We start from the raw sequence: 14,526 nt of genomic DNA, 5'->3' as shown, positions 1-14,526 counted from the left end.
AATGTATCCCACATATGATCAGAAAACCGGAAAACAGCATTGGATTAGATCTCCCCCACAGGGGGACTTACGCAAGGCGGCGCAGGGGCTTCTGAGTGCTCCGTTGCGGACATGGAGGGATAGAGGAGACACAACTCACCACAACCAGGAATGCTGGGGGAAGGAGAAGATTTCAAATTTTCTTCCGGTCCCGCCGAATATGCGCCGCCTTCCTCACTTCTGGTGATGTCATCCCGGCGCCGGAAGTGACGTAACTTATATAGCGCCTGCCGGCGCTGGGAGTGCAACCCAGCTGGAACTAACGGAGCCCAGGCGGGAAACAGCAGCCCCGGGAGCAGTCCCCAGATAAGACCGGAGCGAGGCCTCCCACTCCACTCCCTGCCCAGCGTTAGTACGGAGACCGCGGGAGGGCAGGGAGTCACCATGTGGATATGGTGTTTAAGGTGCGCATCTTCTTCATCTCCCCGGTGCAAGGCACACAAGGAGACCTTTCTCCGCCCCTGTCCTCTGTAGGGACAGGAAACACTAGTGTTGGTGGTGGGAGGGGGGTATTTAAACCTTTCTCTGCTTCCTGCCCCTACAGAGGTCAGGGGTCAATTTCCTTGTGTTGCCGTCGTGGTTATGCTATGGAAAATTTTATTTGTCTTCTATATTGTTCAGTTTAGAAGCCAATGGTCTGAAACTAAAGCACCCAGCACTGATGCTTCAATTTAAGTGACCCAGCGTTTTGTGAAGGGCCTCTGTCACCAGTTTATGCTGCCCTCTGATAGTACAGCATAAAGGGCACTTTACATTGGCTGATTCTCGTTATATGATCGCTTGTTAGCGATTATCTGGCAGTGTTCATTGGGTAATAGCATCATCCATGTCACATAAATTGTCGTTTGCCGGCAGCAGATCGTGCTATGTAAACAGCATCTGCTGCCGGCAAACGAGTCTGAATGGGGACTCATACTGTGGATGGGACTGCTGCATGAAATGCAGCTTTCTCCTCCACTGACGAGCAGGCGTTTGTCGGGAAGGAACGCAACTTTCACCGCCAACCTCACAGCTTTCACCGCCAACCTCACCACTTTTACAAACTTTCGCGGCCCGACTCATTTAAAGGGAATCTGTCAGCAAATCTAACCATATGTAACCCAGTCCAGGGCTACATAGTGCTGCCTGACACAATGCAAAGCATACCTGTCTTAGTATTCTGTGTATTTCTGAATAGCAGAAAATTTACTTTTAAAGGGTTTCTACCACCACATTTTGACCTAATTAGCTGTCAGACACTAGCGATCTGCTAGTGTCTGCTGTACCTAACCATGCTATTGTAATTACTTTCTCTGCAGCGGTTACCCTAAAAAACGTAGTTTTATTGGTATGCAAATGGGCCTCTAGGTGCTATGGGGGCGTCTTTTCAGCACCTAGAGGCTCCGTCCACTTACCATTTCAGCCGTCCAGCGCACTCCAGCCCGCCCCTCTACTCTAGATTGACAGCCTACTTCTCTCCATCTCGGCCGAATTCTTGCGCCTGCGCCGTGTGCTTCTGTATTCGGCGCAGGCGCAGTGACTGTCTCCCTGCGCCGGCATCTTCACTGCGCCTGCGCCGATTACGGCGCAGGGAGCAGTCCAACAGTCACTGTGCCTGCGCCGAATACAGAAGCACACGGCGCAGGCACGAGTAGGCTGTCAATCTAGAGCAGAGGGGCGGGCTGGGCGGCAGAAATGGTGAGTGGACGGAGCCTCTAGGTGCTGAAAAGTTTCATTTGCATACCAATAAAACGAATTTTTTTTAGGGTAACCGCTGCAGAGAAAAGAATTACAATAGCATGGTTAGGTACAGCAGACACTAGCAGATTGCTAGTGTCTGACAGCTAATTAGGTCAAAATGTGGTGGTAGAAACCTTTTAATTATATGCAAATGTGGTCTTAACGTGCTCAGCGGGGCATGCATAACTGTATAGGAGCCCAGGCATGCATTCTGCCTGAGCCCATGCCCTCCTCTTCTCATGTTCCCTCTACCTCCCCTTGCTCCCTCCAGCCCGCCCCCTCCACTGTGACGTCCCGATCCTCCTTCAGCTCCAGCCAGCTGGTGAGCATTGTCCTTTGACGAAACCAACTGTCGGCGCTTGCGCATTGAATGCCCTGTGGTAGGCATTGGCCTCACTATACTTAGTGCGCATGCGCTGAGCCGGCCAGAGTTGAAGGAGGATCAGGGTGTCACAGTGGAGGGGGCAGGTGTCACGATCAGTGTGGGGGGGGGGGGGGCTCCACACTGAACACAGGAGAGAAGGGGAACAGTAACTGGGCCTGGAAACTAGGAAAGAAACAGGTCACCCCCTAGACAACCCTAATCCGGGCCCTGACTACCTATCAATATGAATAGACCTTAAAGGTAGGAATATTCATAAGCAGGATACCTAGGCCCTGATTTCCCCATAAGGCCCTGGAATAAGTATAGTACCAGAGACAACCCATTCCTCCCAAGATGGACGAATGGAAGTCTCTGTCTCAGGCCCAGATACAACAACAGGGAATATAACAAATACAAACAAACGCGACACTTAACTTCTGTAGAGATGGAAGAACAGGAACACCAGAGAGGATCTCACACCAGCTCAGCCAAACCCAAATGAAGCTATCAACCGCATAGTCAGAAGGGTGGGGTGAGACTATAAAGGGTAGAAGTGATGACCAATGAGCAACAGCTGAGAAAAGGGAAGTGGTCCTTAATCCTATCAACACTGAATCAAGAGAAATCAAGGAGGCTGTTAGATTCCTCCACGATCAGCCAATCTCCTTGATTTCCTGACATCAGTCACCTGATGGACAGTGACAGCGGGCTGGACAGAGCAAGGGGAGGTACATTAGATACTCTATTATGTAAATGATGATCTGGATCACAACTTTAAAGGGGTTATCTGGTCTATAGATATTGATAACCCATCCTCAGGAGAGGGTTATCAATATCTTATCGGTGGGGGTTCAACACCAAGCACCCCCCACTGATCAGTTGTTTTGGGCAACCACAGAGCCAGAAACTATACTATATACAAAGCACAGAGCACAGAGTACATGGGGTAGTGAATGTGCCGGGCTACTGAATGTTAACTCTCATTTAAGTGAATGGGAGTTGCACTGCAGTACGCCAATGTCGAAGACTGCACAGTGTCCGGAGCCTTCTGCTTCTCTGTACACTGTATAGTTTCTGGTGCTGCAGCTGCCCGAAACAACTGATCAATGGGGGTGCCGGTGTCAGCAATCTGATAATGCTGATGAATCCTGAGGATAGGTTATCAACATTTGTAGCTTGGACAACCCCTTTAAATACCCCACAAAAAATAAATCTTTATTAAAACTATATATTTTTTTTTTATAGCATGCCAAATAAATAAAAATAAAAACATGGTGTCACTGTAATTGTAACAACCCTTACAATAAAGTTAGCATATAAACTGTATGGCAAGTGGCAAAAAAAAAATAATTGCAAAAAGCATTCCAGAATATAAAAAAAAAAAAAAGCTTTGGCGTCATTGTGCAAAAATATTAAAACTTAGCAAGAACAGATAAGAAATTACTGTATATACATCTGATATTACCATACTCTTACCAACTGATAGAATAAATGTTGTGATATTTGTACTACGTTGAAAGCAGGGTGTAAAAATCTGAGTGGTGGAATTCCCCCCTTCAAAAAAAAAAAAAAAGACTAAAAGTGACCAATAAAAACAACTACTTTTCACGCAAAAAAAAAACAAGCCCCTTGACAAGAAAGTTATCACATGCGGTTATCAATATCTTATGGTTAAAGTTGAAGGCTATGTACACTTTTGGGGGGCAAATTTTTTTAATTGTATTCATTTTGAGCTAAAAATAATTTTTTTCAATTGGTCTTTATTGAAAATATGTCCTTTTCTCTGTATAGAGCCGAGATGCCCTACTAGCAGGATCTGAGTTTTCTCTGTGCTCCGTCAGGCAGGGAGCTGGGCTCCTTATCTCTGCTCTCAGTCTTTCTAAACACTTATCAAAGCTCAATCCTACTGATAAGGCCTCATGCACACGGCCGTGTTCCGCGGCCGAGAGCGGTCCGTGGTAACCCGGCCGGGATTCCTTCTGACAGCAGGAGCGCACGGCGTCATTGGTTGCTATGACGCCGTGCGCTTCATGCCACTGTACAGTGATACACTCGTATACGAGTGTATCACTGTACAGCAGTGGCGGCATTAAGCGCACGGCGTCATAGCAACTAATGACCCCGTGCGTTCCTGCTGTCAGCAGGAATCCCGGCCGGGTTACCACGGACCGCTCTCGGCCGTGGAACACGGCCGTGTGCATGAGGCCTAAGAATGTGACCTAAATAAGTGCTTATGACCTCTTAGCAGTTCAGAGATACCGGTTATTAGATGACCGGCACAAAGTGAAAGTAGGATGCACACAGCTAGAAAAATGTAACCCTTTTTGAAAAAAAGAAACGGCTCAATATCTTTAATAAAGGACAATCAAAAAAATTAATTTTTAGCCCCAAATGATTCAAATGCAATCATTAAAAAAAATTGGCCCCAAAAGGTGTACATAGCCTTTAATTCCTAGACTCTGTTAGCTCTATAATCTATGATTCCTACTGACACATTACTGTTCATTTTTCAGCTCAATAAATACCTAAGAAGCATTCACTTCAACACAAGTAATGGCGAGAATTTCTATTTCGAGAATGGAGAATCTCCGGGAAAATACGATATTTTGAACTGGATTATAACGCCTAATAAAACCATCCAGACTGTCCACATCGGAACTTACGTGAAATCCGCTCTTCCTGCGCGACAGCTTATTATTAATGAAAGTTTGATACAATGGAATACAAAATTTAAAGAGGTCATTCATAAGCACACTACCATCTACATAAATTGTCTGTGGGGGATGCAAATACAATGCTCAAAAAAATAAAGGGAACACTTAAACAACACAATGTAACTCCAAGGTCAATCACACTTCTGTGAAATCAAATTGTCCACTTAGGAAGCAACACTGAGTGACAATCAATTTCACATGCTGTTGTGCAAATGGGATAGACAACAGGTGGAAATTATAGGCAATTAGCAAGACACCCCCAATAAAGGAGTGGTTCTGCAGGTGGTGACCACAGACCACTTCTCAGTTCCTATGCTTCCTGGCTGATGTTTTGGTCACTTTTGAATGCTGGCGGTGCTTTCAGTCTAGTGGTAGCATGAGACGGAGTCTACAACCCACACAAGTGGCTCAGGTAGTGCAGCTTATCCAGGATGGCACATCAATGCGAGCTGTCGCAAGAAGGTTTGCTGTGTCTGTCAGCGTAGTGTCCAGAGCATGGAGGCGCTACCAGGAGACAGTCCAGTACATCAGGAGACGTGGAGGAGGCCGTAGGAGGGCAACAACCCGGCAGCAGGACCGCTACCTCCGCCTTTGTGCAAGGAGGAACAGGAGGAGCACTGCCAGAGCCCTGCAAAATGACCTCCAGCAGGCCACAAATGTGCATGTGTCTGCTCAAACTGTCAGAAACAGACTCCATGAGGGTGATATGAGGGCCCGACGTCCACAGGTGGGGGTTGTGCTTACAGCCCAACACCGTGCAGAACGTTTGGCATTTGCCAGAGAACACCAAGATTGGCAAATTCGCCACTGGCACCCTGTGCTCTTCACAGATGAAAGCAGGTTCCCACTGAGCACATGTGACAGACGTGACAGAGTCTGGAGACGCTGTGGAGAACGTTCTGCTGCCTGCAACATCCTCCAGCATGACCGGTTTGGCATTGGGTCAGTAATGGTGTGGGGTGGCATTTCTTTGGAGGGCCGCACAGCCCTCCATGTGCTCGCCAGAGGTAGCCTGACTGCCATTAGGTACCGAGATGAGATCCTCAGGCCCCTTGTGAGACCATATGCTGGTGCAGTTGGCCCTGGGTTCCTCCTAATGCAAGACAATGCTAGACCTCATGTGGCTGGAGTGTGTCAGCAGTTCCTGCAAGACGAAGGCATTGATGCTATGGACTGGCCCGCCCGTTCCCCAGACCTGAATCCAATTGAGCACATCTGGGACATCATGAAAGTTTGATACAATGGAATACAAAATTTAAAGAGGTCATTCATAAGCACACTACCATGTACATAAATTGTCTGTGGGGGATGCAAATACACTGCTCAAATACACTGCTGCAAAATAATGCACCTGGGGCGTAAAAACCCAAGAGCAGAATATAAAATCAGTGATACAGTCCTAACCTCAGTATCTGAGGAAAGGGATTTAGGGGTCATTATTTCAGAAGACTTAAAGGTAGGCAGACAATGTCATAGAGCAGCAGGAAATGCTAGCAGAATGCTTGGGTGTATAGGGAGAGGCATTACTAGTAGAAAGAGGGAGGTGCTCATGCCGCTCTACAGAGCACTAGTGAGACCTCATTTGGAGTATTGTGCGCAGTACTGGAGACCATATCTCCAGAAGGATATTGATACTATGGAGAGAGTTCAGAGAAGAGCTACTAAACTAGTACATGGATTGCAGGATAAACTTACCAGGAAAGGTTAAAGGACCTTAACATGTATAGCTTGGAAGAAAGACGAGACAGAGGGGATATGATAGAAACTTTTAAATACATAATAAAGGGAATCAACAAGGTAAAAGAGGAGAGAATATTTAAAAGAAGAAAAACTGCTACAAGAGGGCATAGTTTTAAATTAGAGGGGCAAAGGTTTAAAAGTAATATCAGGAAGTATTACTTTACTGAGAGAGTAGTGGATGCATGGAATAGCCTTCCTGCAGAAGTGGTAGCTGCAAATACAGTGAATGAGTTTAAGCATGCATGGGATAGGCATAAGGCCATCCTTCATATAAGATAGGGCCAGGGGCTATCCATAGTATTCAGTATATTGGGCAGACTAGATGGGCCAAATGGTTCTTATCTCCCGACACATTCTATATGTTTCTATATGTCTCGCTCTATCCACCAACGTCACGTTGCACCACAGACTGTCCAGGAGTTGGCAGATGCTTTAGTCCAGGTCTGGGAGGAGATCCCCCAGGAGACCGTCCGCCACCTCATCAGGAGCATGCACAGGCGTTGTAGGGAGGTCATACAGGCACGTGGAGGCCACACACACTACTGAGCCTCATTTTGACTTGTTTTAAGGACATTACATCAAAGTTGGATCAGCCTGTAGTGTGTTTTTCCACTTTAATTTTGAGTGTGACTCCAAATCCAGACCTCCATGGGTTGAAAAATTTGATTTCCATTTTTTAATTTTTGTGTAATTTTGTTGTCAGCACATTCAACTATGTAAAGAACAAAGTATTTCAGAAGAATATTTAATTAATTCAGATCTAGGATGTGTTATTTTTGTGTTCCCTTTATTTTTTTGAGCAGTGTAGTTGGCACCTGGAGCTACTGTGAGACAGCTGATCCGTGGGGGTGTGGGGTGTCAGACCCCCATTAGTCAGATAATGATGGCCTAACCTGAAGAAAGGCAATCAATGTAAAGATCCAGGAAAACCCCTTTAACATCCATCTTACAGCAGTCGTTAAAATGGTTTTTCAAGAGTTTACTACTGATGACCTATCCTTGGACCTCGCCGATCAACTGTTTGAGAAGGCACTGGCACTCGCAGTATCACAGCGGCCTTCCCTAGGCCATGTTACGTCACATTCATTTGTCACATGGCCTAGGCACAGTTCAGCCCCATTGAAGTGAATGGGGCTGAGCTGCCATACCAACCACAGCCACTATACAATGTAGGGGCGCTGTGCTTGGTGAGCTGAGAGAAGGCCGCGGTGCTACTGCGAGTGCTGCTGCCTTCTCAAAGGTGTTGAACCTCCACCGATCAGATACTTGGTCATCAGTAGTAAAGTTTTAGAAAACCCTTTTAATGTGTTTAAAAGTATGCAATTTTCTGGTTGTCCTTTTACTTTGTGACTCAGAGATTATTATGTTCCCTTTAGGTCCCTCATTCGGTGTGCAGTAACAGCTGTCTTCCCGGATACAGAAAAGTTCTTAGAAAAGCAGAGCAAAAATGTTGCTATGATTGCGTTATGTGTTCGGAGGGGGAGATCACCAATAACACAGGTAGGTCTTGTGTCGACAAGAAGATTGCTGCCTACATCTTATTCCTTAGCTCATCCCAAAGATTAGTGTAAAAAATTAACCGAAAAAAAAAAAAAAACCTTAGTAAAAAAAAGTGAGGAAATCGAAGAAAATGTATTGGTCCATCAATCACCACCATCAGCTTTTTTAATTCGATCACCACGATCAGCTTTTTTTAATTAAAGGGGCCATCTGGCCTAGGAGCCAACAACCCCCGTGGAAGAAACCAGTGCCTAGTTAAAAAAAAAAAAAGTACACTCACCTGTCTGCAGCCACGTCGTTCTCTCATTGCTGCCCTGCTCCTGGCTGATTCTAGTGCCTACTAGACTGAAAGTGGCTTGGTCATGTGACCACTGCAGCCAATCACTGCTAGCGACATACCGTTTAACGAGGGGCCACTGGGGGTCATTATTCTGAATGGCGGGCCACTTAGTGGTCATTATACTGTTTGTGGGGGGGGGCATTGGGAGAGTCATTATACTGTGTGATGGGACCCTTTTTATGATGTGTTGAGGGGTGTAACCAAATAAAGGACAATTTGCCACAGCGTTCATAGTGCACCACTCTCATTTTCTAATTGGTGGTGGTGGGGGGGGGTTGATATTATAGTTGAGCTCAGGTGGGTTCAAAGTTGAAAACTAAAGTAACAAATGGAATATGTGGACAACAGGAACCAGAAAGATAATCAAATAGGGTTAGTCTACTATCACACTGGCGTTTTGGCTTTTCGTTCCTGAGATCCATTCAGGGCTCTCACAAGCGGTCCAAAACGGATCAGTTTTGCCCTAATTCATTCTGAATGGGAAAGGATCTGCTCAGAATGCCTGCAGCGTTTTTCTGTCCGTCCTGGGATGCGGAGCAAGACGGATTCGTCCTGATATACAATGTAAGGCCCATTCACACGTCTGCAATTCCGTTCCGCATTTTGCGGAACGGAATTGTGGACCAATTAATTTCTATGGGGCCGCACACGCGGTGTGCGGCCCGGATCAGGAAATGCGGACCCGCACTTCCGGGTCCGCAATTCCGATCCCGAAAAAAAGATAGAACATGTCCTATTCTTGTCCGCAATTGCGGACAAGAATAGGCATTTTCTATTAAGTGCTGGCGAAGTGCGGTCTGCAAAATGCGTAACGCACTTTTCCGGTGTCCGTGTTTCGCGGATCCGCAAAACACACACGGATGTCAATGGGGACGAATTTGTTTTCTCTGACACAACAGAAAACGGATCTGTCCCCCATTGACTTTCAATGGTGTTCATGACAGATCCGTCATGGCTATAGAAGACATAATACAAACAGATCCGTTCATGACGGATGCATGCGGTTGTATTATTGTAACGGAAGCGTTTTTGCAGATGCATGACGGATCTGCAAAAAACGCTAGTGTGAAAGTAGCCTTATTTAGTTTACAAAAAAGAGGGATGAGGGGAGATCTAACCTCCACTCGCGTATAACTATATCTGCGGTTATTACATTCGATTCCTCTCATTTATACCCATGACTGTAACTATAACAAAGGGGCATCCTCTTCCGCGTGTAGAGCAGAGAAAAGGTCCCTACAGTAAAATAGAAAGGAATTCTATATTGTTAGGGTATCTCTACACATTTTTTTGGTGTCACATTTTTTTACACCCTGAAATCCGCATGAAAAACACTCCCTATCCTATTAATTTTTATTGGAATCCACTGTAGTTCATACAGTGCGGATTTGAGATCCAGGTTGCGGAAAGAAAATCTGTTGTCATGCTCTAACTTCCAGAGGTTTACACAAGGAAGCTGCTCTGAAACAGTGGTGGTGGTGGGGGCTTCTCGTGGATTAGCCCTATTGAACGAGTCTAAATTCATCGGCAGATCCACAGCATGTACAACTGCAAAGTTGCAGCAGAAAGCAGAGGGTGAGCCTCAGATTTCTGTGAAGGCTTTTCCGATGAAAAATCCACCGTGTGGACAGTGTTGGACTAGGGTGCCTAGGGCCCACCAGTAAAATTCATTCTGAGGGCCCCGCTGTACAGCTACATGCAAATACCATCTGTTCACACAGCGGCAGCAACATGCTCAAGATGATTGATTATGGGGTCCATGCAGCAATTTCGAGAAGGCAGCTCATGGAGAAAAAGGATACTGGCTAGCCTACCTCTGTGCCTAGAAGTCATCTCGGCCACCCGATGCATCTATAATAATCAACTGCCTATCTGTATGTAGTGCAGTCAGTCTACTGTGCTACTTGTGCAGGGGATGTAGGACTAGAGGCCCACCTTGCTCAGTGGCCCTCCGGAGGACTCACCTGTTCCCCTGTAGGCCAGTACGAGCCTTCATGTGGACATATGGTAACCTAAGAGCGGTCAGACTATGGAACTCTTTGCCAGTGGAGGTTCTATTCACTAATAGAGTTCAAGAAGAACCTGGTTGTATTTCTTCAGTGTAACAACATATAAGTAATAGTTACTAGATTTGAGGAGAAGAGTTGTTGAAGGTGTTTTTTGCCTTCTTCTGGATCAACCCTGCAGGATAATAGACTGGACGGATGATCTTTTTCAGCCTAACAAACTACATTATTATGTAAGAAGGTATGCAAATTAGCTCTTTCAGAAAAATAAAAGAGAGCTGTGCCTCTGGTGCCACCATATGGAAGGTGGCTATGCTAGAAGTCATTGTTTGAGCTTTTAAATAGGTGTTGAGACACAACTGAGGCAGTACATCATCTGCAGACAGCAGTTTTGGGGTCACTGCCCCTCGTCAGTGCAGAGCAGACAGACCTGACTTAGCTGGATGACAGGTCTTTGTCAGGGATTCTTGTGGAGAAGCCTAGTGGGCAAGGAGGCTCTTTCAGGTCACGCAAGAAGTTAAAAAGAAGCCCATACAGCATGGGCTGATCTGCTCTAAAAGGAACATGTTGTCTCCTGATCCCAGGTGGTGATCGAGTAGGGATTCAGTGAAAATTATATATTATTTTGGCGCATTGGATCATAATGGCACATCAACCACTTTATTGCCCTTATGTTGGGTCACATAATATTTAGCATCTGAATAATATGTCAAGATTAGAAGAAAACATATACATTTGCAGATTGTAAAACCAGCAAATTAGGAGAAAACACATTATCACAGGACCTATTAAATGTAGGACTAGCTCTCCGTGCCCACCGGCATCTTCCTGCCCAGTCCTGCAACCCTAGTGCTTTTTGGTGGTCTGTGCCTGTAGGTATCTTCCTGTTGCCTCCCGAGGAGCATAGACCCCAGATCTGTGTTAGCTCTGTCCGCCCTAATTTCTTGCTGTCATCTCTCTACTCGTAGGGTGTGCAATCTAACTGGCTCTTAAAGGGCCAGCATCCGCTCGTCCTAATTTATATCCAGCCTATGGCTAGCCTTCTTAGGGTTTTTAAGACACCTTCCGCTGTGGAAGGATGATGGAGCAAAAAGCTTTCCTAGTCCCTGCAAAGGTGTTTAAAGCATTGTCTGATCTTCCATGCCTAACCTCTACTTGTTTACCTGCCCTCCACCTGTCCCACCTCCCTTACCCTGTTTACACAATTGAATGTACTCTGCCTGCCCTGACTTTGCTTGTCCACTTGGTGCCATTCACTGGTGTCTTTTGACCTGTCCGCTGTTACTGAACAGAGACTACTCCAAGAAGTAGCAGCCTGGTGGTTCCCCTGCAGCGGAGACCAGATCTCTGTATAGGGGTGAAAGGGTGGAGACCGGGGGGACACTTAGATAACGCCCAAAGGAGAAGCGCAAAGCCAAATCCGTGTAGTGGCACAGTGGGTCCACATTAAACTCCTGTTCACTACTTCGTTTTAATTTTATTTTTACTTTATTTGAATGTTATATTGATAAAGAAATCTCTAATTTCTCATTTGAAATTATTTTTGTTTTTTTCTGTTTGCTTTACCAGATATGACGAACTGCTTGAAATGTTCAGAATACCAGTGGTCTAACGAGAAGAGGGACAAGTGCATTTCCAGAAGCATAGACTTCCTCTCTTACGAAGATCCTCTGGGAATTTCACTATGTTTCTTCGCCGTCCAACTTTCTCTTCTTACTTTAGGAGTTTTTGCTATTTTTTTCAAGCACAAAGAGACGCCCATAGTGAAAGCCAACAACCGGGATCTCAGTTACATCCTACTTCTTTCTCTTACTTTATCCTTCCTTTGTGCTTTACTTTTTATTGGCCGTCCAGATACTATAACTTGTCATTTTCAACAGGCGGCTTTTGGCATTGTTTTTACAATTGCCATCTCTTCCATCCTGGCAAAAACCGTAACCGTCCTCATTGCTTTCAACAGTGTAAAGCCCGGAAGTAAAGCTAGAAAATGGATGAGTTCCCAAGTGTCGATGTATTTAGTTTGTATTTGCTCATTTGGTGAAATTGTAATCTGTTTTGTGGGCTTTTTGTACAGTCCGCCATTTCCAGACTTCGATACACGGGAAAGATCTCTGAGGATGACGCTGCACTGCAATCAAGGCTATGCTATGACATTTTATGTTGCCGTAGGCTATATGACACTGTTAGCGGTGCTAAGCTTTGTGATTGCATTTTTAGCGAGAAAGCTGCCTGACAACTTTAACGAAGCTTCGCACATTACGTTCAGTATGTTAGTTTTCTGTAGTGTCTGGTTGTCATTTTTTCCGGCGTATCTGAGCACAAAAGGTAAATACACGACGGCCGTTGAAATATTCGCCATGTTGGCCTCCAGTACCGGACTGCTTACTTGCATATTTTTGCCTAAGTGTTATATTATTATCATAAGACCTGATCTGAATACTAAACAAAGTATAACTGGAAAAAAAGAAAAGTTTTCCAATTATTCAATTGAAGTAAAATAAAACGCCTTATAGAATAATAAAATTGGAACCTGAGCCGTTTACCCTGCTTCCCGACCAGGCGCATTTTCCATATTCTTTTTTTTAACCACGTTTCTTTGAGAACCATTACTTTTTTGTTCCTCTTTGGTAATGTAAATGATTTTTGCACTTTTTTCGGTGATACACGGGCCTTTATTTTTATGCCAATTTTATTTCGGTATTTTTTGTTTGGATTTTTCATATACAGGAAAATGTAAAAAAAAATAAATAAATTGTCTTTTTTCTACAATTATTTCAAAAGCACAATGTGCATCTAAAATACTTTTATTAAATTATACTATCTTTCCTTAAAAAACATTTTGCTATAGGGAATGGTCACCGGGGAGGGGCTACAAGCTCCCAATGAAGTCATATAAAGTTTTTTTTTTCTTACTGCTGATTTCTATATCACAGTGCAAAAGCCAGGGATGGCAAAAAAACAAACCATCCCTTTATTTCTTAAGGGGGGAACCCATCTGTCACCGACAGCGGGCTCCCTGCTCACACAGCTGCATGATTAGCGTTCTGCTGCCATCTCTGCATGGATGTTCCAGAATGTCCTTTCTGAGTTATTTTCTGACTGTCTGGATGTTTAAAGTGTGCCTGATTTTTCAAAAACAGTTTGCATAATGGCTGTGCTTCTTTGTACAATCATAACTGTAAAGGAACAGTTACGTTTGGGCTAAAGTCTCTTTCAGCCATATTATATTCCCTGTTTCAGCCGCACAGCTAGACGCATTTCTCTCAGAAGCAGGGTGTGTCTCTATTCTGCTAGCACTGTGTACACGTATGGATCATACAAGTGTATTATTGTAGTACAGCGGCGGCATGAAGCGCACGGCGTCATAGCAACCAATGACGCCGTGCGCTCCTGCTCTCAGCTGGATGCCAGGCCGGGTTACGGACCGTTCACGGCCGTGGAACACTCGGCCTAAGATTGTTTTCTTCTAGGGAGCTCAGAAAGCTGATAAGGAGGGATAAATCACACTGACAGAAAGGGAAGAGTCTCCTGTGATGTTTAGAAGCTGTGTAGAAGCAGTTATTTTATAAGGCTCACAGTGTCTGCTCGCTCTGACACCCCCCATTTCATGTGAGCCATCTGCCGACAACAGTCAGTGGACTGCAACTTAGATAGAAGTGTGCCCCTAGTGGCCATGAATTTACATATTTTTTCAGGTGGATGAAGGCATATTTTTTTAATGAAGTGATTTAGAAATTTGTTATTTAGATTATTCTCTATTAAATGAAAATTATGTGAAAGTACAGTGACTCTTTAAAGTCTATGGGTGGTTGGCAAGCAGTTAAAGTGTATCTGTAAGGTTTGATCGGTGGGGATCGGAGTGCTGAGAAATGAGGTCAAAACAGGGAGCTGTCTCTTTACTGCCAGAGACGGAACCTGAGACGCACTCATAGACTTTCGACTGAGCCTGTGTTCAGCAGCGAGGAGAGAAAACCCTCTGCATGAGCACGTCTCTCTCTCCTCGTTTTATCGATCGGCAGGGTCCTTAGCACTCACACCTCAATTGGTCAGTACGACATACCATTTTATTTTTATTTTTTAACTTTTCACTACCACTTTACAAAT

The 14,526-nt window shown here is 44.9% G+C and overlaps 1 protein-coding gene across 1 annotated transcript in view; it reads left to right on the top strand.

The window, feature by feature from the left end:
* Positions 1-12,923, top strand: part of LOC120987303 (vomeronasal type-2 receptor 26-like) — a 43,112-nt gene extending 30,189 nt beyond the window's left edge. The window contains exons 3-5 of the mRNA XM_040415888.1: positions 4,636-4,860; positions 7,953-8,076; positions 11,992-12,923. Of these exons, the coding sequence (XP_040271822.1) occupies positions 4,636-4,860; positions 7,953-8,076; positions 11,992-12,923 (1,281 nt within the window). The remainder of the gene's footprint in view (positions 1-4,635; positions 4,861-7,952; positions 8,077-11,991) is intronic.
* Positions 12,924-14,526: the final 1,603 nt, after the last annotated feature.

This window comes from Bufo bufo, chromosome 1 (assembly GCF_905171765.1).
Source record: "Bufo bufo chromosome 1, aBufBuf1.1, whole genome shotgun sequence".
Taxonomy (NCBI): Eukaryota; Metazoa; Chordata; class Amphibia; order Anura; family Bufonidae; genus Bufo; species Bufo bufo.
The sequence above is the reverse complement of the archived record's forward strand: the minus strand, read 5'-3'. Positions and strand labels throughout refer to the sequence as shown.